The sequence below is a fragment of the Vanessa tameamea genome, chromosome 24 (genome assembly GCF_037043105.1).
Source record: "Vanessa tameamea isolate UH-Manoa-2023 chromosome 24, ilVanTame1 primary haplotype, whole genome shotgun sequence".
NCBI classification, from domain to species: domain Eukaryota; kingdom Metazoa; phylum Arthropoda; class Insecta; order Lepidoptera; family Nymphalidae; genus Vanessa; species Vanessa tameamea.
Window position 1 is genome coordinate 2,472,723 of NC_087332.1, and position 24,519 is coordinate 2,497,241.

Consider the following 24,519-nt stretch of genomic DNA (forward strand, 5'->3'; position numbering starts at 1 on the left):
TACATAAATGTTGGTCATTCATTAAAATTTGTTTTTTAAGTGCATGTTTTGTTTTAATGCAAGGGTTTGCTAGCCCTGTTCGCGTAGATACCAACCACTTCCGCTAAACAGCAATACTTAAACTGTTGTGTTCTGTTTTAAAAGGAAACTGAGTCAGTATAACGACCTCCGTGGTCGAGTAGTGTGTACACCGGTTTTCATGGGTACGCCACTCCGAGGTCCCGGGTTCGATTCCCGGCCAAGGCGATGTAGAAAAAGTTCATTAGTTTTCTATGTTGTCTTAAGTCTGGGTGTATGTGGTGCCGTCGTTACTTCTGATTTTCCATAACACAAGTGCTTTAGCTACTTACATTGGGATCAGAGTAATGTATGTGATGTTGTCCAATATTTATTTATATATTTATTTATAACTACAGGCACTAGGGACATAACATCTTAGTGCACAAGGTTTGTGGCATATTGAATATGTAAGAGATGTTTAGTGTCATTGTCTATGGGCGATGGTAAATATATTTTGGCATATTAAAGTAGCCCACTTGCCCATATATAAAAAAAATGTAGCGTTTGCTGCTACCAGCAACAGTTTCTTATATAGCATGAAGTGAGCACACATTGTTAAATTTGCCGTGTGACATAGAGAAGTTGGAAATGTGGTATTGTATTTGTTGGGACACCTTGGACATTAAATTGACTTATATTATTCTTTATTGAAGTTAGTAGCTACTAGCGATTCACGCCGGCTTCGCACGGGTGACACGCAATTTTTTAATAAAGGAAATTGTTTGAATATAATTTAAACCCATATATTTAGGAATAATTTAGCTTTTATGGATTATTATTTCTGAAGGTTACCCCCTGTAGCCTATTCCAATCGAAGTAGGAATAAATATAAACAAAAACCTTAGATTTATGTATTTCATGCGATTTCCTTAATAACTCAGCTATATTGTGCACTACTAAGAGTTTATGATTAATATATCTTTATTTATAATCCAATACTTACACCTAACTCATTATTTCCACTTTAATTTTTAAAAAAGTTCCTATAATAATTTCGTCGACGTTCAAAACGTCTTTTCTTAGCAAATCCATAGTGAATATCATAGATTAATCAAGTTCTCGACCAATGATATCGCGTCAATTTGCTGTCAAATATTATTTATTTAGTTTTACTCCTCTGTGGTTGGAATGGAACATACAAACAAACAAATTTGACCTCTTTATAATATTAGTATTGATAGAAAAGCGTGACCAAAACTATTGTCTCATACAAGGCGGTCTCAACCTTGTATGATTTGAATTAGGAGAAGATAAAATAAACATTGTTATTACTAGAGGCTTCACGTATCTGTTATCGGTCGAAGTGTAGATACCGTTAGGACCAGATTGTCTTAGTGTAGATTATATTTTTATCTTAATATGGAAAGTTGAGAACACTTGACCTCCGTGACTTTCGATAAATTTAGATTTTGCTCACCTTTGTTTTTGAATATACGATAAAATGTACTAAGAACAATATAAATATATATATGTACATATGTACCTACATATTTATTGGATACTAAATTGGATATTACTATTATTTATATCTTAATACATATAATGCTTCTATATGTGGGTGATCTTATTGAACTCCTAGATGATTGGTTTTTTTATTTTTATATTTGACTGGATGGTAAATTGTACTAAGTAGGTGGCGCTACAATCGCATCTCTTTATTGGTCTCGTACTAAGTCGGGACGGGCAGATAGTCTTATATATACAATTTATTGCTCAATGGCATGTGTTCGTGCATCGTTCATGCGATTAAGCTGAAATTATTATAGAAACGTGAGTCAAGATTTCTGACACAGTAGATATTTTCATGGTATCGCAACACATTGAGTACTATTATAGGATACCAATGTGCTAGAACTCTATGTGAATTAATCAAGTATAAGGTACTCATAAAAACTAATCGCTACATAAATAATTAATCAACCATCCGTGCGATTCAGTAATAATTCACTTCAAATCTCATTCGTGAAATGGTTTTTTTTGGGACCTTTTTCTTGTGCAATCTTGACAACCGAGTTATGGTGATATGCCATTTTGATACGTGTGTGCTATAAATTTTATAATTGTTTAGAGTCGATGTCGCCTATAACATTCTGACATTTCACGCTCGTGATCTTCGGTGAGTTTTGAGTTTCTTCTTACAGAATATCTCGATAGATACTTAATGTTATGTTCAAACAACTTATATAATGTATGTCTAGTTGTCGGTTGCTCGGCTCGCGTTTTAGAGGTTGGTCTTCAAGTAGGCCTTGATGTTCAAGTTTGCTTAATACCAACACCAGATTCGGTTCAGTAGTTTGTCCGTGAAAGACCAACAGACAGATAGACAGGATTACTTTCACATTTATAATATTAGTAAAGATTGTGCGCTAGATCTATTCTATAAATTTTCGTTCTAAAACTACACCGTATTTGCATAAGATCATACAATAAAATATTTGTGACATAGGAATATACATATATATATCTATACATCTTTTATACATATAATAAAATTAGAGTGTCTGTTTGTAGTTTTGGAATAACCGGTTTATACTAAATGCATATGTATGTATACATTGTACATATACCAAAATATTTTTTTTTACAATTTTTGTTTGTCTGTCTCTGTTTTTTTTGTTCCGGCTAATCTCTCGAACGGCTGGACCGATTTTGACGAGACTTTCACTGGCAGCTGGTGTAATAAGGAGTAACTTAGGCTTACTTTTATTTTAGAATTAAATATAAAATAAAAATAAAGTCACACTGCAATGTCCAAATTACTTAAATTCAAACGCACACGAAGTCGCGAGCACAGCTAGTATAGGATAAAACAAAAGATTTTTTTAAATGGTCGCTATACAATTTAAAATACGAGCTATAAATACTACTTATAGCAGATAACCTACATCGAGTTAGCGATCTGTATATCAAGTATATCACTGACCCGACGACCTTATTGTTATTGTTTATTTATGTCTCTTATACTCAGAAACCCGTAAGGTTTTGTAATATATTTGCATACCTTAAAACCTGTGTCTCGTCTGATTACACTTTTAAAAACATCTTTTTAAGAATATACACTAAAAGAAACAAAAAAATGTTTAAGTAACGTATCATAAAAAGTATGCATTACGACGAGTTACATTATTAAATATGTAAGCCGACTTTTATTTAATGTTTTAAATTATTATTTTTTCAATTTATTTTTATATTTTTATTAACAATAAAATATTATTGATTGCCGGTAATTATATTTTGTGAATGGCAACAAAATGTGTGCGGAAAAGGAGGATACGGTAATTTGATTCGTTCGGTTTTGAGATTTGAAGGAAAAACAAAAGAAATAAAAAAAAGATAAAAATGTAAAGTCAAGGGAAAAATAAAGAGAGTGCTTGTGATCATTACGAAGTTTCATTTTGGACATATTTTGTTAAGTTTACAAATATAATGCAACTCGTCGTAGCAATTACGTTGTCTTTAGTGTTAAGTGTGTGATGAAAAAATAGTTGCAATAAATACTACATTTATAATATCTTTCGTTTTCCATAATAGCATCAAAGTTATTACTATTTTTCATTATCAGACAACTGGGTATCAACTTCAACGTCGTGGTTGGCAAGGTTTTTTATGGTCACGATACCTTATCAATGTAGAATTTAAGTTAATTTTATGTTACTAACACGGTTTACACGACATTATTGTATTAAATACTCTCTAACTCTAGAGCCGCTGTGAATACCGACACACGGGACGTGTTAGTTCCCAAGGCTGAGGGCGCATTGTTGATATGAACAATGGTTTATATTTCTTACAGTACCAGTCTTTGGGCAGTGTTGACCCCTTGCCAACAGGTGGCCCATACGCCCGTCCTCGCGTCTATGTAACTATTTGACATAAACTAAAAGAAATATATTAGTCTTGAAAGGTACTCATCAAACTATATTTACTAGTTGTGCCGTGCGTTTCTACAATATGATTTTGTCTATATAATTCTGTCGAATATACGTACAACATAAATATATAACAGCTCAACTAGAACAATTAGTACGGAAGCGCGTTTATATAAACATTTGCTTCCTTTAATATTTAGAATTACTTTAAGAAGTTATTACTTAATGCTGTAATAATAGGAGCAATGCCAGTGGCTGAATGTTAACGAGGTATTTGAGATACATACTAAAAATATGTTCAAATTGTCAAGGACCCTTTGTTTTTTTATTTAAGCATTTATAACGTTCACGTTTAAAAAGCGGTTACTTATTTTCTTTGTGGTTTAGAAATATTTTTTATCAAATTTCTTCAACTGTATGATTATTTCTAAATTTTTATTTTATTTGGTAAGTTTGTTTTGGATATAAATAGTAAGGTGATCAATAAAAAGTGAAAATAACATTCTGTCGATTTGAGTATGACGAGATCTTTGACGTGACGAGAATGAATAAATATGAGATAAGTTCGTAAATCGAAGTGAAATCGCGAGTGAAAAACTGAACAGTAATATAATTACTGTATGGGTATGAAATATAAAGGGATGAACGTCATATTACAGTCTGAAGGTACATAACTAATATATTTGAGGGACGATAATCCATAAAGAAAATATCTGAAAATATAACTAGAAACACTCATAAATGGAAAAGATCCTTCTGGCCGTTTTGAAACCGCACAAAAAATATAAATATTTTCGTATGTATGTGTGAGTGCAAACACAAGTCCACCATCTGTTCCATCACTCTCATAATCCGATGGGACGTCTGAAACTGGCTCAGGTCCATGACTACCAGCGTAGATTTGAGAATTTCTCTTCGGATAACCTTACCCGTTTAAAAGGACCTCTGCATCAGCGACCTTATGGGCAAGCTACTGAACTAACGAAGTAGAAGAAACACACGGCGTTGTCCCCAAATAAATGACATACTAGCAACCGCAAACAATAATGTTTATGTATTTATGTAAATACATAGAATATATAAACAGACCTTGATATTTTGCATATGATGTCAAGTTCCGATATAATTAATAGATTTTGAATTTTCAATGATTGCTCGAATGTTTAACGTTCATAATAAATATTAAATGAATTTGATCGACCTGGTGTCTGTCCATGAAACATAGCATCGTATCCTTAGTTACTCCCTTCTAAAGTAATACACATGTTTTTTTTTTTTAAATCGTATTTGTTATACTCGTAGTTTCTAAATATATTATTTGATACTAAAAAAATATGAAACATTTTTGACGGTTTATAAATTTCAATGCGGGCATATCATATGATAGAAGAAGAATTGCACTGCTTTTATGATGGCGAACTGTAGCCTTCCCAAAACATATCGAATATTCCTTCGTAATAATAATAATTATTTTGAACTTCTAATCGTTTTCTACCATGACTGCTAATCTCACATGCTCACAAATAAGTACGGAGCAGGAGACATAACTCACGTGTGGAATACAGACGTGTTCTCTGTTCCCTTTCTGTCATTGTGAAATAGAACAGCAATAACAACTTGGGTCCGAGAGGACAGAGGAGCGCTTGACTCGCTTTCCAAGCACAAGAAACTCCTAGCTGCTATTAAGAATTTCTACGCAAAAAACCCTAATACATTATTTTGCCCGTTCCGGTATTCGTACCCGGATCTAATGATATGTAGCCGTCCAAGCTAACCACTAAGCCATCGTGACAATTAGACGAGTTAGTAATAACAAGTAATGAATTCAACAAGGCACCTCAAATTTTCCATATATCTGAATAATAATTTTATTCCATTAACCATTTACAACAAACCCATTCGCCTTATCAGTCGAGTGTCCGCTTATCACTACGTGAGCGAGCCCGCTCTCAAAAACCCTGATAAAAATGATCTCTAGCATCACCGCAAGACTGACAGCCCTACTGATGTAATTTCCCTCCGACCTTTCATTGTTTATTGCACAAACTTTAAGATAATGTTTATTTTATCATTGATAAATAAAGTACTTTTAAATTTCGATGATTAGGTATATATGTTAGAGGATACATACGAATAATAAAGATCACAAAAATCAAGGAAATTACAATTTGTTTTAACGACCTCCGTGGTCGAGTAGTGTGTTCATCGGTTTTCATGGGTACGCCACTCCGAGCTCCAGGGTTCGATTTCCGGCCGAGTCGAAGTAGAAAAAGTTCATTAGTTTTCTATGTTGTCTTGGGTCTGGGTGTTTGTGGTACCGTCGTAAATCCTGACTTTCCATAACACAAGTGCTTTAGCTACTTACATTGGGATCAGAGTAATGTATGTGATGTCTAATATTTATTTATATACATAAATATTGTTGTTGTCGAAGGCACTGGAATACTGGAATAAACTGCTAAAGCATGATCGACGCGCTGTAGTACCGTTAAAACTTCGTCACAATAATCGAGATCATTGTATCGCACTCTGATGCTATTACATCACGCCTGATCAACTTGAACAAAACTTACATTTAAACAAGCATAAACAATTTACTCTAATAAACAATATATTTAACACAATTACAATCTCTATTGGTTACAGTGTTTTGGAAATCAACGTGCGAGCGTTACGTCTAACAATTAGAGCACGAAGTTTCCTTTCTATATCTTTATCGTTAACGAGACCCTCAGTTAGTATATATTAGAGGTTTTGTAACCCATTAACACTCATTTTTATATATGTCTGCGTCAGAAATGGCACCGCGATTAAATCCAGTCATTCAGTTAAAATTATCCTTAATGTAGTACTTTAGGCCATATTATAATCCTAACTAAAGCTTTCGCTAGATACTGCGTCGCAGCACACATACAGTTGGTTTGGTTTCCATACCAATATCTAATATTTCAAGAGATTTATCGAAATTATGAGATCTTAATTATAATTTACACTACGCAAAGCACGATTTAAGTCGAGAAAACTTACAGACCTGCATATCTCTGTTGATGTAGTGATTTAAGATTGATTTACAGTTGAAAAAAGGAGGCGCCATATTAACTATGTCATGAATATAAGAAAGAAAGAATATCAAAATCGAAACATGTAATAAAAAGTATCATATGGTTTATTTAACGAAGCGGCTCGATTTCGTGTACTGATTATTTATTGTTTATAGAGTAAGTTTACATTTTAATATTAAAATTAGGAATAGTCATCATTTACATCTTGCGAGTGTATGTGTGTTTTAAGTTTGATTTGAATCAAATAAAAATATTTTTTATTCAAGTAGGCTTTCACAAGCACTTTTGAATCGTCATTTAACAAACTATTTAAAGTAAAGCTACCACCGGTTCGGAATGTAGATTCTACCGAGAAGAACCGGCAAGAAACTCATAGTTACTCTTTTTCAACATTTAAATACAGTCATGTTAGTTAAATACAAATATATATGTATGTTATGTCTCCTGTCTGGAAGTCAACAAGCATTAACTCCACGCTTTTTTATCATCAATATAATCTTGTATCGAATAATATGCCTTCTTTACCAATGTATTTTTTACAAATGACTTGAATCTATGAATGCATGTTATACGTAAGCAGGAACGAATAAACTACAAAACGAGCAATGCTTTGCCTAAAAACATTTACTTACAAGCACAAGGGCAAGCATTAGGAAATTAAGTAAAACTTGTGAAGCAAACTACCTTTTAACTCACAAAAAACATTGACGACGAACCAGTTTTTCTTATTACATTATTGTATTTTCTTTGTAAATAAACAATGTTGGATTGTACGAGTGCTCTAAAAAGTACGTCTATCCTAAACAATGTCAGCGGTCTCGTCTCAACGAATGTATTGTTGAGACCGCCTTCTGATAGACCACGTGCTTCTTACATCGTTTCCGGATTTAAATCCGAGTTTGGGTACTTACGATTCATATCGTGCTTAGCGGAAACTATCGAGGCCAATATGTAACTCACACAAGTGAAAAATGGCCTTATTCGGTACGGCATATTATTTAAAAGGTGGTATAGGTAACTGTTTGAAAAAATCGCATCCATAATGGTATTTGTTAAGATCAACATCTAAGTATATTTTATGAATGAAGTTTATTTATTCTAACTTATTATAATTGGATGCCTTTACATATAATATACATTATCGTATAGATATACTATCATATTATATAATTGTTAATTAATCTCTGAACTTATAGATCTGACTGATCTGCTATATTTGTGATCAAGTTTCCAACTAAAGTCACGACACCAAATAATACATTTAGTAAGTCCAGATAATTTCGATAACAAACCTAAAATCCGCTTGGATTGGATTACAAGCTGTATACACAATTTCAATTTCAATAAAATTGTAATCTGTATGTCGGTAATCTGCATCTATTATTTTGAATCTTTAACGAATGTCTAGCAATGCCAATCAAACGGGGACCCGTCTACTAGACACTAGGCAAATATTTAGTGTCCGATTTGTCCGACGAAATACCTATTTTTCGGTGAAGCCGATTAATCGACTGTAGCCGAAACATTACGCCGAATCCGAAGATTTAATGGACCTAAAAAATTAGTTCAAGATTGTTAAGTAAATAGATTAAACTTTTTTTTTATCAATATGTTTTATCAATATTATCATATATATTAAAGTTATATTGCAACTTGTCAAAAATGTAGTGCAGAATAATGTCTATAATATTATTTAGTTCTATGATTTCAACCACACTGTACGTACTTCGTTATATGTTCACCTATCGCCGCGTAACTTCTGAACTACAAATCATAATTCGAAAAAAGATATATTGTTAGAGGCGTCTTGATCGCCCGCTGGCTATAGACTGTGGCGTCTCTAATTACAATAAACACAGAAGTCATAAGGTATTGTAATAAAAAAAAATACTTCTCATTCATGTCATGTCAACTATCAAATGAAAAAGCTAAATCAGCCCTTTTAAAATATAACTAGTTCCTATTCGCTGCTTTGCTTAAATTAACTTGATAATTTAAATTTATATTAAGTCATACTTTTCAGGAGTGCGATTTTTACGTAGTTGCGTTTCAGTTTTAAAACTTTAGTTCTTAAATAGTGTAAAACTAGATTTGCAAAAATCTTCCAAAACTTTGTGTATTCGAATACACGGCTTTGGAAGATTTAGCAAATTAAAAATAAAAGTAATAAATAGAGTATAATTATAAATAATCAGTATATACCAACGAGTCGTTACTATTAGTATAATTGAAGTTATTACTAGATCACATTAAGTGAAGTTCTATACGATATTATTGTACTTATCCTTCATACATCGCATACGGACTTGTTTTTTTTTATTTACTACTGGCTAAGGCCGCCGATCGTCGCAACTCGCTGTGACCCTGTCTCCCGCACATCGCCTCTTCCATCGCTCTCATGCAATCGTAACAATTCGTTAAATTTCTTTATTAACATTAAGTCCTTAAATATAAATTAAAAATAATTACTAAATAAATCTTGACAGCGTGGAATGGTGGCAAGAATGCAAGCAGCATTTCCCCGTTGAATCGCAATTCTGATCCTCTGGGCAAAATCGAAGCCCTCCTGTACCTATGTCAACTATCTACATTATATCATTGTATAATTACTAAAGATATTCGGTTACTAAAATCGTTGACACATAATTTTTCAAATCGTGATGATGATGTCAGTTTAGTTCTCAAGTGGGTGTGTACACAGGTGTATCCTCTTTTTCTCGCTCTCATAAGCCAATTGCGAATCCAACTGGAGTCAAGACCAACTCTCACTAAAGTGTTACCGGCATTCTGACGCACTAAGATGAAACACTGCCAACTGAAAAACTTTGGATTATTCATTAGAATTTCTTAAAATAAATTTTTTAATGAATTTTATGGGTAATGTAAATTACCCATAACCTTGGGTTTGAACCTATTATCATATCTGTAGTATTGCAAGTTAGTCGCTAAATAGAAAGCCGATAGATCAACGAGACATAATTAAAATCATTATTACAGTGATAAGATTGTTAATTCAAGCTTCAATTACGTGATAAAAGCAATAGATGTTATCAAAATGAGTGTACATTATTCGATTAATCAGAGGCGTTTATAACTAATATTTTACTTAGTGTTGATAAGACGAGTCGGAATTTTTATTGATACCAATAAAAGAGTCAAATTTCTAATATTTACTTTAATGTTCTTATAGTTATTTTCTTTGTAAATGTTCTGAAAATACGAATAACTGGCCGTTTTTATGTTAGAATTTTATTTTAGAGTAATTTGCGCAAAAGCGTAGAGTTACAGAGATGTATCCAAAAAAGTCGCACCAGTAGGTAAAAAAGCTTTACCACAGTACACATAGAATATTTAAGCTTAGGTCTCTCTATAATACATGCTCGTGTCAGAGGGACCCACTCTTCCATAACGTCGTGTGTTGTAAACAACTAAAGAATAAATAAACTTTTAATTAATATAAATAAAGAAAAGATAACTAAAATTACTAAGTATTACAAAGTGCAAGTGCACCAGTAGGTAGGCAGTCTACATTTGCACAAACTAACAAAGCTTAAAATTCTTTGAATAGAATTAGTAGAATTTTAAAGAGTTTTATATTGCCAAGTATTAATTCTGTGTGATTTCCACATGGATTATCTCAATGTTTCAATCATGCATTATTACCATAATTAAATTGACTATTTATTTCCAGCTGGTGCAGCGACACTGCGGATACTACTAAGTTTTGCGGTGGGAGGTTTATTGGGAGATGTCTTCCTGCATCTTCTACCCGAGGCTTGGCAACACGACCTGGCCGCTACTAAAGGTACGAATAGTTTTAACAACAAATATATTAACATATAATCTTATTTGCTTAGTTTTTTGAACTGCCAAATAGACCACCTGATGGGATGTGATCACCACCATCGACATTGGCGTCATAAGAAATAATAACAATTCCTTACGTCTTACTAACTTTGGGAACTAAGATGTTATGACCCTTGTTACTGTAGTTATATTCGCTCACTCTTCATTTCTGTTTGACGGTTGAATATCTGATGAGTGGCTGGTACTTTATTCGATGAGCTTTCACTATGTGTAGTGATAGGGATCACCAATTATACTCTAATTGGTATATAGAATGTCTGAAGTCACAGTACTCAAAACTTTCACGTAAACAGTGGAAACGATAATTGGAGATGGACGTGCCAATTAAAAATTATAACTTATTCCTGATCGACAAACACACGCTGTTTCCTAAATGTAATTTACTATGATGTATAACTGTTGTCGAATTTAGTATTCAACCAAAACATATAATATTAATGTTCTGTACACCTTTTTCCATTAAATGAACCAAATTCAAATGACGTAATTATGAAGTCTGACAATTCGACTGAAGCAGCATATAAATTTAGGTCATCATCATCCTTCTGCCCTTATCCCAATTTTACTTAGGGTCGGCGCAGCATGTCTTCTTCCATACTACTCTGTCGGACGTCATCTCACAAGTAACATTCCTTCTAACCATTTCGTCTTACACACAATCCATCCATCGTTTCTTTGGTCGTCCCCTACCTCTATATCCATCCACAACCTTCCTCACAACATGGTCCTCATTCCTCCGCATAACATGCCCATACCATGACAGGCGGTTTCCACATAGCTTTTCGAGCATAAAGATAAAAATATATATATAATTCGATAGTAATTCTATACAGTGCAAGTATACGCGATTATTTTGTAATATCCTTGATAAAACTCGATTCACGCAAAAAGTTGGATATGAATAATGTTCCATTGTATTGCTTATATTTTATAGTTTTGTTATCATTGCTATCGTATTGTCGCATATGGGATTCAATTGCAAGCCTTACTGACTATTTCTAATATGATCATACTATTAATACAAGAAATAAACTTGTAACCCCTACTTTCCGTTTGCATACGGTAAAGAGAACGTTTTTGGGCAATGGTATACGCATATATAATAAGATACCGGGAAATGTAACCAATTTACCATTTACGAAATTTAAAAAGTTTATTAAGACTAAATTAATAAATAAGTCTTATTATTCATTAAATGGGTACTTTTTTAGAAAAAAACGCCTGGATTTAGGCTCGGGTTCCATCACAGGACACTAATTATTGTAAAAAAACAGCATTGTTAATCTATTTGAAAAGAGCAACTATGCTAGTTTCTTGTCAGTTGTCTAGTAATATCGACGATTCAAAAACGCTTTGTTGGGAAGTTTACTTGAATAAAATTGATTTAATTTTGATTTTGATGAAGGTGAGATTAACTAATCTAAATACTGAACGCTCATTGGTCGCCTATTGCGTCATTAGTCACCACCCGCCAATGGCTTTTAATATTTAAAACGTAAAACGTTAATCTGACTTTAATTAGCGTTTCAGAAACTAGTTTAGTCTAATTTTAGTGTAGATAAATACTAATTTAGTTTAGAAATTGTTTACATCACAATCAGTATTACGTAATTAATTTACTGATTCGAGTATTTATATATATGTATACATACTTAATTATTTATAGGCGAGTAGTGAGAACACCTGAATATTAATTGGACAGTGTGGGTTCAAATCCCGGCATGTCCCAATAATACAATAAATAATAAATTAATCCAATATTTTTTTATGACAATTTTCTTGGTTAAGAAAATCGTTGTAAGGATATTGCCACACATGTATCCAACAAGCCGTATTGGAGCAGCGCGGTGGAATAAGCTCATAACCTTCTCCTCAAACGTTGGTGACAAGACAATGGAACATTTACAGACAGTTGTCACGTGTAACATTCATCTATATTCTGAATGAATATCTATATAATATACATATATATGTAAATCTACCAATATTTATTTTTAAAATAAGATAAAATACATTCAAAGGCGTTCGGAACTGCGCGCCGTACTTATGATAGAGCGACCATTGACATCGAAGCGTGCATTACGTTTAACAACAAACAGCTAAATTCGCTCTTATATTTTTAGTCCACAATCATAATTGTATTTCGAACAGCAGCTGCGAAGAGAACAAGACCTTTTAGTATTAATATATTCATTCATTAAAATCGAATGATAAATTAGTCGACGTGCCGATATTATGTACGTTTTTCTTGCATATGTTATTATTATATTAATCGCTTGTGAGGTTTTGTGTTGCGAATCGATAACAATATAAAACAAATGAAATTAAACGTTATTCTATTGAAATAGAGTCGAAAATTGTTTATTATTTTTATTAGTCAGACAGCTGAGGTTTAATGTTCCAAGTGCAATGATTCGCAAGAAAATTTTGTAAACAATCTATTATAGTTTGACAAATCATACTTTGTCTATGTGATGTTAAGGAAAGGTGATCGTCCGGGATGTTACAATTGTAACACATTTGTCGTATTAGAAGTAATCATTAAAGTGTTTGTATGAGGAATATAATTGATAAGGTCGAGCGGGGTCAAAGAAATGATACCATGAAGTGCAATTATTTATTAAATGCTTATTATAATTGTTTATATATAAGTACGTATAAGGGGGCACTTTTATATAAGGGGCTTCAAATAAATGATATACTGCAGCAAGTGCCTCGTTGCTTTGGGATAACGATACAAATAATGAAGCTGTTTTCATTCTGCAAAAAGAGCGGTCTATTTATAATCTTGGAGCTCGACACTCCCTTCGCGGTGTTTTTAATAAAATAGATATACTTACAGCTTACAGTTGCTTCACACGGTTTACAACTACAATATGAAACTTTTTGAATGGGTCAGTGACAATCATTGTACAGACAAGAGGAGGATAGGTAATCTAATAACACTAAGTTCCGACTTCGTAAAGTCAATGCATCCTCCCCGGGGCACGGTATTCGATTCTGTAATCACATTCCATTTTTGTTATTGTGTATTTTTATTATTATTGTCGCATGTTATTTTTAAATAAGAATAGGTCATTAAATTTAAATCTCATGTCAAAAAAACGTTGATAAATAATGCTTTTACTTGTCGTATTAAGCAGTCGTTGTCGTTGTTAATTTTTTGTTCTGTTATATCTCCTTTTTGTTTTTATTATATATATTTTATGTATTTATTTATGTAAATATTTATTATAGTATATATTAATATTATATATATTTATTGTTATCTGTGTATTGTGTACTATTATATTATGACTTAAATTACTGTACCCTTCCCATATATGTAAATATTATGATCCTCTGCCCGAAGGTTGCCTGGAAGAGATCGCTGCTGAGCGATAAGGCCGCCTGTTGCACCTCATGCAACTTTGTGTAGAAATATTGTAATTTTTAGTTTTAAGTTTGGGTGCAATAAAGAATAAATAAATAAATAAATATTACTCAATATAAGATTATATTAATGGTAAAATGCGTAAACTTAGTATTTATTGATTTTAAGACAGACATAAATTTAATTGTACTTTTTATAAACTGTAATTAAAATGAAAATGGAAATGAGTACTGAGTTTCTTGTCGGTTCGCGGTTCAATCAAATGTCAGAAACGGTGGATAAGATTAACGCAATAGTATCTGTCCGTCTGCCCTTTTATATTTCCCGCATTTATTAATCATATATTTATAACAGTTCTATTTTAATTGTTGTGCAATTCAATCATACATTCGTTCATAGTAGAATGATTATTATTAAATATAATATGTATACAATAAGTGGAGCGTCTCGAGACCTGTTAGATAAATATAAGTATATATACTTTATTATATATTAAATAACTTTAAACTTATAAACAAATTTATATTTTTATTAATAAAGATATTTATTCAAATAGTCTAATAGCAGAATTGTATTTTTCTATGGCCTATGTAGGCGGATAATCAAATGGGCCACTTTGTTGGTTACCACTGACCAATTTCATACGGCCACAGACATTGGCCGTATGAAATTTTGTCTGATGCGGCACCAACCATGGGAGCTGAGATGATATTACTCTTGCGCCTGTAGTTAAACTGTCTCACTCACTATTCAAACCGAAACAATAATACCAAATATTGCTGTATGGTGGTAGAATATATGTCAAGTATCTGGTACCACATGTACTACCAAATGAGCTTTCAAAAATCAATTATCAATTAAAATAACTATAAGTACTACGATCATATAGTATATAGCTTAAAACATACCTTATTTGTCTATTTTAAAACTGATGGTGAAGGACATCGTAACATTACGCAACTTGACACATTTTATTTTTAAACCGCAGTGCAGCTGGTCGGTTAAACGTACACGTCACTAGTTTTGTTCCCTCGATGTTCTGCCAGAGAATATAATAACTAATAACTTGTACTATTTAAACGTAATGACGATTGATTCATTTATTTGTATTAAAAACGAATTATTTGATTTTATTAATGATCACCAGTCTTGTGCTGTTTTTTTAACCGACTAGTCCTTTAGTTTTTCCTTCAATTCGGTCCGCCGACAAATGTGTTAAGAATTAAGGCGCGGATCCAAAGACTTTCCGTGCATTTCGAGACACGGGAATCTAAAAACTACCGCCTTGCAAACAAATTCGAGAACATTTTTTTTACGACCTAGAGTTCGAATTCTAGGCCTCAGTATCTGTCGTGTCAAGATCTAGCCATTAATCTAACCAACCGGAATTGTATCGCCTGTTTAGTCCATCACATTTTATTACAGCTTTGGCGGCAACAGTACCAAAGTCAGTTCCTTAGTCCCACTATTGAATTTAGAATTCCTTTCCTTTTAAAAAGAAGACTTGGAGCTTTTTTCATCTTGTTGACCAACGGTGGATTATTATCCGACAGTTGTAGGTTTTCTCGTGATGTTTTTCTTTGCCGCTAATATCGAAATAAATTTAAAAAAAAATTAGTTTACTTGTCCGGTTTTGAACCCACGATTTTCGGTTAAGTTTCAAGTGTTCTAACCGGACTTAGTATTTCTGTTATTAAAATGGTGGAGGATATTTACTGAGTTTCGTGCCGGTTCTTCTCGCTAAAATCTATTTTCTGAACCGATGGTAGCTTTACATCTAACTCAACAGTGTAAAATGTGAATAAAAAGTGTTTTTATGAGCCTACTTGAACAAAAAAAATACTTTGATTTGATTTGGTCACCTCGTCTCATTTTTTTTAGTTTTTGTTGCACACATTTTAAAATAGATATAAAAGAAGAACAAATAAATAATATGCAAAGGCCTTATTTTATCACTTAGAGTGATGCCTTAATTTTTTTTATATTTCGAGATATATTTTTTAAAGAACAACGTAATATAAAATTGTACAAGTAATAACATCATGCTGCATTGTTTTGCTCGTTCTGTGTGCGTTGCGTGCGAATACTTTGCAAAGCTTACACTAACAAAAATCGGACAGACTGGACACGTAAATATTTGGCCGGACACGACCGTAAAAAAGCTAAACATCTCCGATAAAGCCGGACGCCAGTTAACTGTAAACAAACTACTACAATATAAAACTTGTTACCCTTACTCAACGACAAACACAGATTTAAGTTTTAAACAACTGTTTAAAAGCATTTGTGTGTGCAGGTTACTATGGAACTTTATAGTTGACTAGCGACCCGCCCCGGCTTCGTACGGATGATATTAATTAATGAAGAAGATTATATGACATAAATTTAATTTATACCCTTATAGGAATAATGTAGTTTTCTACGGATGAAACAATAATTTGTTAGAGTTGGATTATTATTCAAGTCTTATCCCCTACCTACGAATGAACAAATTTTATCACTTTATAGTATTAGTATTTATATAGATAACAAACCTTTAAAACGAAACGGTTGCCTTAATTATAAAAAAAAAAACTATAATCCTACTAGTCTTTTCTCTATTAGGTTTTCGGGTATACCTACCCTTTCTGATTCGGACGTAAATTTTTGACCAGTCAAGTAGATCAATACACAAATGAAGATTACACCTACATACTTCAATGAAGGTTTTGACATTGACTAAACATATAACAACATATTTTTCAACACTTACAGATTTTCCTCCCTTTTGTATCTAAATTAGGTAGGCAGACTGCCACCAATACCCTGACTCAGAAACACTAACCATATCTTACTCGGGGACTAAGATATTATGTCCCTCGTGGTATTTAAACTGGCTAACTCACCCTTATAACTGGAACACCAAAATACTACAAGTAGACAACTTAACATTGTCAGTAGAAAGCGTGATGGATGGATGGTACTTATCCGTTGGGCTGACCCAAAAATATTAGTTTATTTTAGTTAGATCTTGTATAGAAAATAAATGTATATCTTCGCTCACAATCCAAGTTCACCATTTGATTATAACATTTCAAATGAAAATATAACCCATAAATATTATAAAAGGTATTCGTAATTCAGTGAGGATAAATGTATTAATACATGATTAAACATTTCCGTCAAGTCTTATCAAAAGCAAACATTAAAATTTGTTCGTATCATTGCACACAGCGACCTGTTTTATTTATTCTATAAATCATTAAAGGGATCATTAACAATAGTCATCTTATTACCTACGATAATAAAAAGAACTGTCGATTGAGAACCTTCTAATTTCAATTGAGCTTAAAGGGATAATAATGTGATATAAGAACAGTCTTTTTGGTTTTTATGTAACAGGAAGCAAACAGCCCGTAAATATTGACATCACACTAGTATAATTGTAAATCATACTTTAATAATAATCACGAGATCTTATTATGTACCTTGTGCCCGTGTTTGACTCGAGCGATCAACGGAGATTTTTAATACAAAGTATAAATGTTTAATGGTCGAACAGCTAAAGTATGATTGGTGTTTCTTAAAATGTTTGGAAGCTACCATTAAAATTTCCTACAGAACTGTGATAGCTGCCCATACTCTATCTCTCCATCATTATGGACTCATAATATCACATGACATCATAATACAAGAAAGGACTTGGACTAGACGTTAAATGTAGCGACTTATTGTTTTTATATCCGTGGTCGAGTAGTGCGTACACCGGTTTTCATGGGTACGCCACTCCGAGGTCTCGGGTTCGATTCCCGGCCGAGTCGATGTAGAAAAAGTTCATTAGTTTTCTATGTTGTCTTGGGTCTGGGTGTATGTGGTACCGTCGTTACTTCTGATTTTCCATAACACAAGTGCTTTAGCTACTTACATTGGGGTCAGAGTAATGTATGTGATGTTGTCCAATATTTATTTATATTTATATTTATATTATAAACCGCGTTTGGAACACCGATTAAGAATGCACAAATGGCGACTACCAAGGAGATTCTGCACTACAACCTCAAAACGGCGATCCATTGTAGTATTTTTAATGATATAATTTAGCGGACGAGCAAATGGGCCACCTGATGGTAAGTGGTCACCATCGACCATTGACAATGGCGCTGTAAGAAATAGTAACCATTTCTTATATCGCCAATGCGCCACCAACCTTGGGAATGAAGATTTTATGTCCCTTGTGCTTTTAGTTACCCTGGCTCACTTACCGTTCAAACCGGAACACAACAATACTGAGTACTCCTGTTTGACGTACTCTCTAAGAAATACGAATTAAAAATAGAATACAAATATATATTTATAACTATGTTAGTGTAGAATGGCTCTAAGCTAGACAATAAAACCAGCAATGTAACATAACTTTTTAACTCTCCCAGTGGTCACAAAACTCAATTAACTCAACTAGGTGCGAGGAAGATACCTTCTTATTCCCAGTCGTTACATTAAAAAATAAATTAATTAATTACATTCGAAACAATAAACAATTGCTTATAAACTCTGTTTTTTGCATGCTTTGTATAATCTGTGACGAATATACCCGACTTCAAAGGGTACGTGATTTTAGCGGCTGTATGGCATACTGTCACGGCTATGCTCTGAAGATCACAGTCTTATACATTTATCTCTCCAGTCTAACACAAAGTCGCATCCCGCCGTCCGTATGCTTAAATCTTTTAAATTACGCAACGGATTTGAATGCGGTTTATTAATAAAAAGAGTGATTCAAGAGAAAGGTTTATATGTATTACAACTTTGCTTGCCGGAAAAACCGAGTCTTTTTTCTTTTTATATTTGCTCTTCAATCTAATAGTTGTGTATATACCCTTATAACACCCGTGCGAAGCCGGGACGGGTCGTCTGTGTTTAAATAAATAAGAATGTCTGACAATAATGTATCCTTAGTTCGTACTTTTCAGAGCGCATATTTCCGAAGTTGAGTTTAAATTTTTAAATTATTTTTTCCTTATTTCAGAAGGAGAACATGTCTCGATGAAATGCGGTCTCTGGTGCCTATTTGGGATGTTAGTATTTATCGTGGTGGAGAAACTCTTTGCGGGCGGTGAAGAAGACGAAGATGTTCCTCAGGCAAATGGCTCTGTAAACCACATTGAGATAGAGGAGATCGAGAAGCTTCTAGAAGTTGAGAGAATGAATAGAGGGAAAGTGAAAGGGGGACTTTGTGGTGGCGGCGGCAGCAACGGCACGGTGTCGGCTAAAGAGCTGTATGACACCTGCGTCTTCAACAACAACACGAAGGGTTAGTATTTAATTATAGCTGCATCCGTGGCACCGCTTGCATTTAAATATTGTCACTAGTTGTACGGTTTCGTTTTTAAAATAAATAGTTTTCTACTAGTTAACTTTTTACTGTGGGTATTCATGCAAAATTTGTCATAAGCATTATAAAATTAATCATGAATACAAATATCTTTTGATTTTAGAGCTTCTTATAACGTATATAACAATATAGATCTAAATTGAGCCCCTTTTTTCGCTGGAAAAATGTGTTACGCCTTAAGAGAATGCGATCCAAGACGCCCAGTGCGGCCTAGTACACCAGAATACCCACTTTAAAACCAGCAGTAGCCTTGCAGTACACCTTTATTTACATAAACTATTAATATACTTTATAACATTATCATACCTTCAGCTTATTCCAACCTATGTAGGAGTTAAGACAAATGCCCAACTTTGATACTGAATTGGCAGGATATTGGTCGAAGATCTCGAATAATTTATATTCGGTATTCACAATGAATTCGATAAAAGAAGCGTTTCGAATGTCGAAGTTTTTATCGGAACTTTGGAATCTATTTATCAAAGTTAAATTCAATCGGATACTAGTTGTTAAGTGGAATAGTGTTGTGTTATATATAAATAAATATATGTATATTCATTATTAAATGTTTGTAGTGCATAACATAGCAGAGGTATTCGTATGAAATACGTAAATCTTATATATATTTTTACTCCTTCGATTGGAATAGGGTATGCCATAAAATCCGTTTATATTAATAATATAATACGATAAAAAAAAACTGGCAATTTTACAAATAATTTCTAATATTAATTTTTCCTTAAATTTGATTCTGTTTAAACTTTATTTGGCCCAAGTGTCAAGCTAGCGATTTTATTGCCGTATATTCTACGAATGTTTTGTTCTTTTTTTATCGAAGGAGAAGGCGGATGTTGCAGTACAATAGTGACGACAACGAACGGAGCCGTCCGGTGCAAGGGTAACCGCTGGATGGGCAGATGTCTGCTGCGCGAAGCTCGAGAGAAGGCGCTGAAGGTCACCAAGGAGAAAAGCGAGAAGAAAGACGTAAGTTACCATCGTGAACCCGAGTGTACCCGCCCGTAGAGTTTCGTTTCTATTTCATTACATACATAGAGATACTTTTCTGTAGATAGTTTTAGTAGCATGATCGGTCTCGAAACATAATCCCATTATTAAAGTAACTTTAAATAATAATAAAACGTTTATTGTGCGACATGCAATACTTAATGTATGACAGGTTAGGAACCAAAACCTAGTAAGTTACTAGTACTTAAATGTGCTTGTGTTACGAAAATGTTTAACATTGTTGTGATGAACTTTACGGTGTTGGAAATGTCTTTAGTTAGATAGATACGGTATAGGTTATAGTATAGTAAGTACCAATGTTTGGGTTTAGTTACGAGTCTCATCAGCTGTTGAGCTCTTTCCGGTCGTCGTACCGTTTGATTATGATAAGGAATAGTGATTGAACCTGCGTATGCGCAGTCACTGGTATAGTATATGTCCCGCGCGAGTGGCCGAAGGTCATCATAACACGATCAGCTGACCTGCATTCCTTAAAAATATTACGTTTTTTATTTTTTTCCAGGTGGCAGGGTACCTAAACCTAATGGCTAACTCCATAGACAACTTTACACACGGACTGGCCGTCGGAGGGTCGTTCCTGGTCGGCTTCAGAGTCGGCCTGCTCACGACTTTCGCTATACTTGGTAACTATTCTATAAAATTTATAATGTCGGCACGAGTCGATATCTCAAGCTCGAGTTTGTTTGTATAATCAGTTTTCTTTTTAACTCCATACGTAAGAGAGAGATGCCAGTACTGTTCCATCGTGCACATGCGCTAGGGAATCATCGCCACTATGTCAAATATGTAAAATATCATTTTTTTTAAATAATGTTTCAGTTCATATTGTGTTTTTATTAACTATATTTTTTTTGTAGTTACTATCGGTTCCGTTGTTTTTTTATGTTTATGCCGACGCTCTCGACCCACCGTCTGTTACTCACGCTAGACGTCGCCTCTTTCCAGTTCACGAAATACCGCACGAAGTCGGCGACTTCGCAATTCTACTTAAAAGTGGCTTCTCGCGATGGGAAGCGGCTAAAGCTCAACTGGTAACACACATTATATTTTAACTCAAGTTTTATTCGCTTAAATGGAATACGGATAAATTTCATTAAACAAAATTTATAATAAAAAGTAACACTTGTGAATATTCCTCTGCTGAGCTAAGACTTCCGCCGCTGCTCCGACGCGGTTTGGTGAATACACGTGTGTAAGAATTTTATTGAAATTAGATACGTGTATGTTTCCTCAAAACGTTCGCCTTCACGCCGAGCACGAGTTGAATCGTAAACACAAAACTTATAACTCAATCCTCATAATATGAATACCATTTTTTTTTTTATTTTGTTTATTTTTATTGAACTGAGCAATAAATATTGGTCTAATTTGTTTTGCTTTAGCGAGTGTGAAATTTGTTATTAGAAGTAAAATCAGGTGTGTCAAATAAAAAAGTCATTCGTTATTTATGAATATAGCCGTGATAGCCCAGTGGTTAGAACGCGTGTATACCGATCATTTCGGGTTCAAACCCAGGCGAGCACCAATGAATTTTCATGTGCTTAATTTGTGTTTATAATTCATCTCGTGCTCGGCGGTGAAAGGAAAACATTTCAAAAAGTCTAATTTCAATGAAATTCTGTCACATGTGTATCCACCAACTCGCATTGGAGCAGCGTGATGGAATATGCTCCAAACCTTCTCAAAGGGACAGGAGGCCTTAGCCCAGCAGTGGGAAATTTAGAGGTCGTTAATGTTAATGTTATGTATATATAATAATATATTAAATAAACTGTTCTGTAAAAAGGATTTGTTTTTGTGCACAAAAGTCGAGCGTCACCAGACATTCAAGTCATTGAGACTTCAATGATCTTCTTTCTGCAATAAAATGTTAAATATATACGAAACGATACACAGGCTGAATCTTTGCTTGCTTGTATGATGTACTAAGTATTAAAAATAATGATAAGTACTAGTTGTGTCATCCGCGGCTTAGCTTGTGTTTTAAAGGCATAAAAAAAACTGTCAGTCATCTGATTCGGTTCAGTGGCCGTGAAGAACAACAGACAGACAGAGTTACTTCCGCATTTATAATATTAGTATACATATATATTATATTATTTTAATTGTTTTCAGGCCACAGCATCAGCGGGTCTGATCGGTGCAATGACTGCTGTTATATTCAGCGGAGCGAGGAACGCTATAGGTAACTTTAATTATGTATATATATATATTTTTGATATATGGATAAATTTTTTTTACAAACATTTCACATTCAGTGTTTTTTGTCCTTATCACCATTAAGTGCTGAATATATGTCTCTTGAGCGTCCTAAAGACCAACAAAGAAAACCGGATTTATGTATGTGTGTTAATTTAAAAAAAAATACAAACTTATACATTTTCACAGCCTTACCACCAAGCGTCCGATATTAAACATATCTAATCATTATATTTATTCTTAAATTCCAGAGGCGAAAACGTCGTGGATAGTGCCGTTCACTGCGGGCGGGTTCCTGCACATAGCGCTCGTGACGGTGCTGCCGGACCTGCTGCGGGAGAACGACAAGATGGAGTCGCTCAAACACCTGGGAGCTCTCGTCGCCGGCATTCTCGTCATGGCATTCATGACACAATACTTCGGGTAAAAACATGACAGGGATGATATCAAAGGCTGGTGCCTACCGTCTGATGGACATCCGCTCTGCGTTTATACAATCAATTAAACTAATCAAAAAAACCTAAATGTAGGTTGAACTAAAACTTTAAATGTATCCAAGCATTTTATATGTTAAGTAAACAGTTCATTAATTAGTTCGAATCAAATTTAATCGTTTACAATAATACATACAACACATACTAGTTATAAACATATATATCTACTGATTTTACGAATGTATGACAGCAATATGTATATTTATTTAAAATATTTAATGTCAAGTGATAAGAAAAATCACAGGAGCATATAGGAATGAAAGTTAAACTGTGTAACTTATAATTCAAGTAACGTTACGTTATTTTGAAGTTACGACAGCAACAGCTGTAATTAAATAATAAAATAAAGAAATTGCCACCTCAAATATTGGCCAGCAAAGTTATTTTTCTATTATTAAACTCGACGCTCTAAATATTTTAATAATCGTAACAGATTTTTCTTATCACTTTCTGACGTTACAGACTCTACAAACATAAAAAAAATGCCAGCAAAATTTTTTAAATACCTGCATGATTTTATTTATGATAGCCATAAAAAAATGTATTTAAAATCGGAAACCGTTTAGTGATTGAATTAGCCAGTGTAACTTCCAAGGTTATCGGCGCATTGGTGATGTAAGGTTAATATTTCTTACAGCGAAAATGTTTATGAGCAGCGGTGACCACTGACCGTCAGGTGGCCCATTCGCTCGTCCGCTAAAGATAAATCAGCATTTTACTAAAAAAAATGCTTCACATTAAAAATCAATGTTATATATTAAGTATCTTGATTTGTCGAGTCATGTCTATCAGACAGTCAAAGTATTATAATTTTCAAAGCGAAATGAAATGATAAACTAGGATTAGTTAGATTTAATGTAATGTACTTTATCTTGTTATATTCGTACTATTCGAGTCGTAAGCGTGTAATACTCCACTATAAACTAACATTGAATATCACCTAGTGAAGAGAATATTATAATACAAAATTATGTCTATGTGGCAATAAACAGGATTTTCCTCCATTTTAAATTTATTAAATTAATACGTTCGATATATATAATTCTTGATAAGATTTCATTTATACATATTTAGTTTTAAAAGTAAAGTCGATATTACGTTGAACTCAAATATATTTTATATTCAATTAACAATCAAATTATAAAGTGACAATCTTATTAAATTATTCCATAACATCATACGAATGGTTGTTAAAATA

At 33.4% G+C, this 24,519-nt stretch overlaps 1 protein-coding gene across 1 annotated transcript in view; it reads left to right on the forward strand.

Moving 5' to 3' along the window:
* Positions 1–23,450, forward strand: part of LOC113398073 (zinc transporter ZIP13 homolog) — a 30,447-nt gene extending 6,997 nt beyond the window's left edge. Inside the window, exons 2-8 of the mRNA XM_026636649.2 lie at positions 10,683–10,796; positions 19,237–19,521; positions 20,441–20,586; positions 21,131–21,251; positions 21,574–21,659; positions 22,744–22,813; positions 23,079–23,450. Of these exons, the coding sequence (XP_026492434.1) occupies positions 10,683–10,796; positions 19,237–19,521; positions 20,441–20,586; positions 21,131–21,251; positions 21,574–21,659; positions 22,744–22,813; positions 23,079–23,254 (998 nt within the window). The 3' untranslated portion in view covers positions 23,255–23,450. The remainder of the gene's footprint in view (positions 1–10,682; positions 10,797–19,236; positions 19,522–20,440; positions 20,587–21,130; positions 21,252–21,573; positions 21,660–22,743; positions 22,814–23,078) is intronic.
* The last annotated feature ends 1,069 nt before the right edge of the window (positions 23,451–24,519 follow it).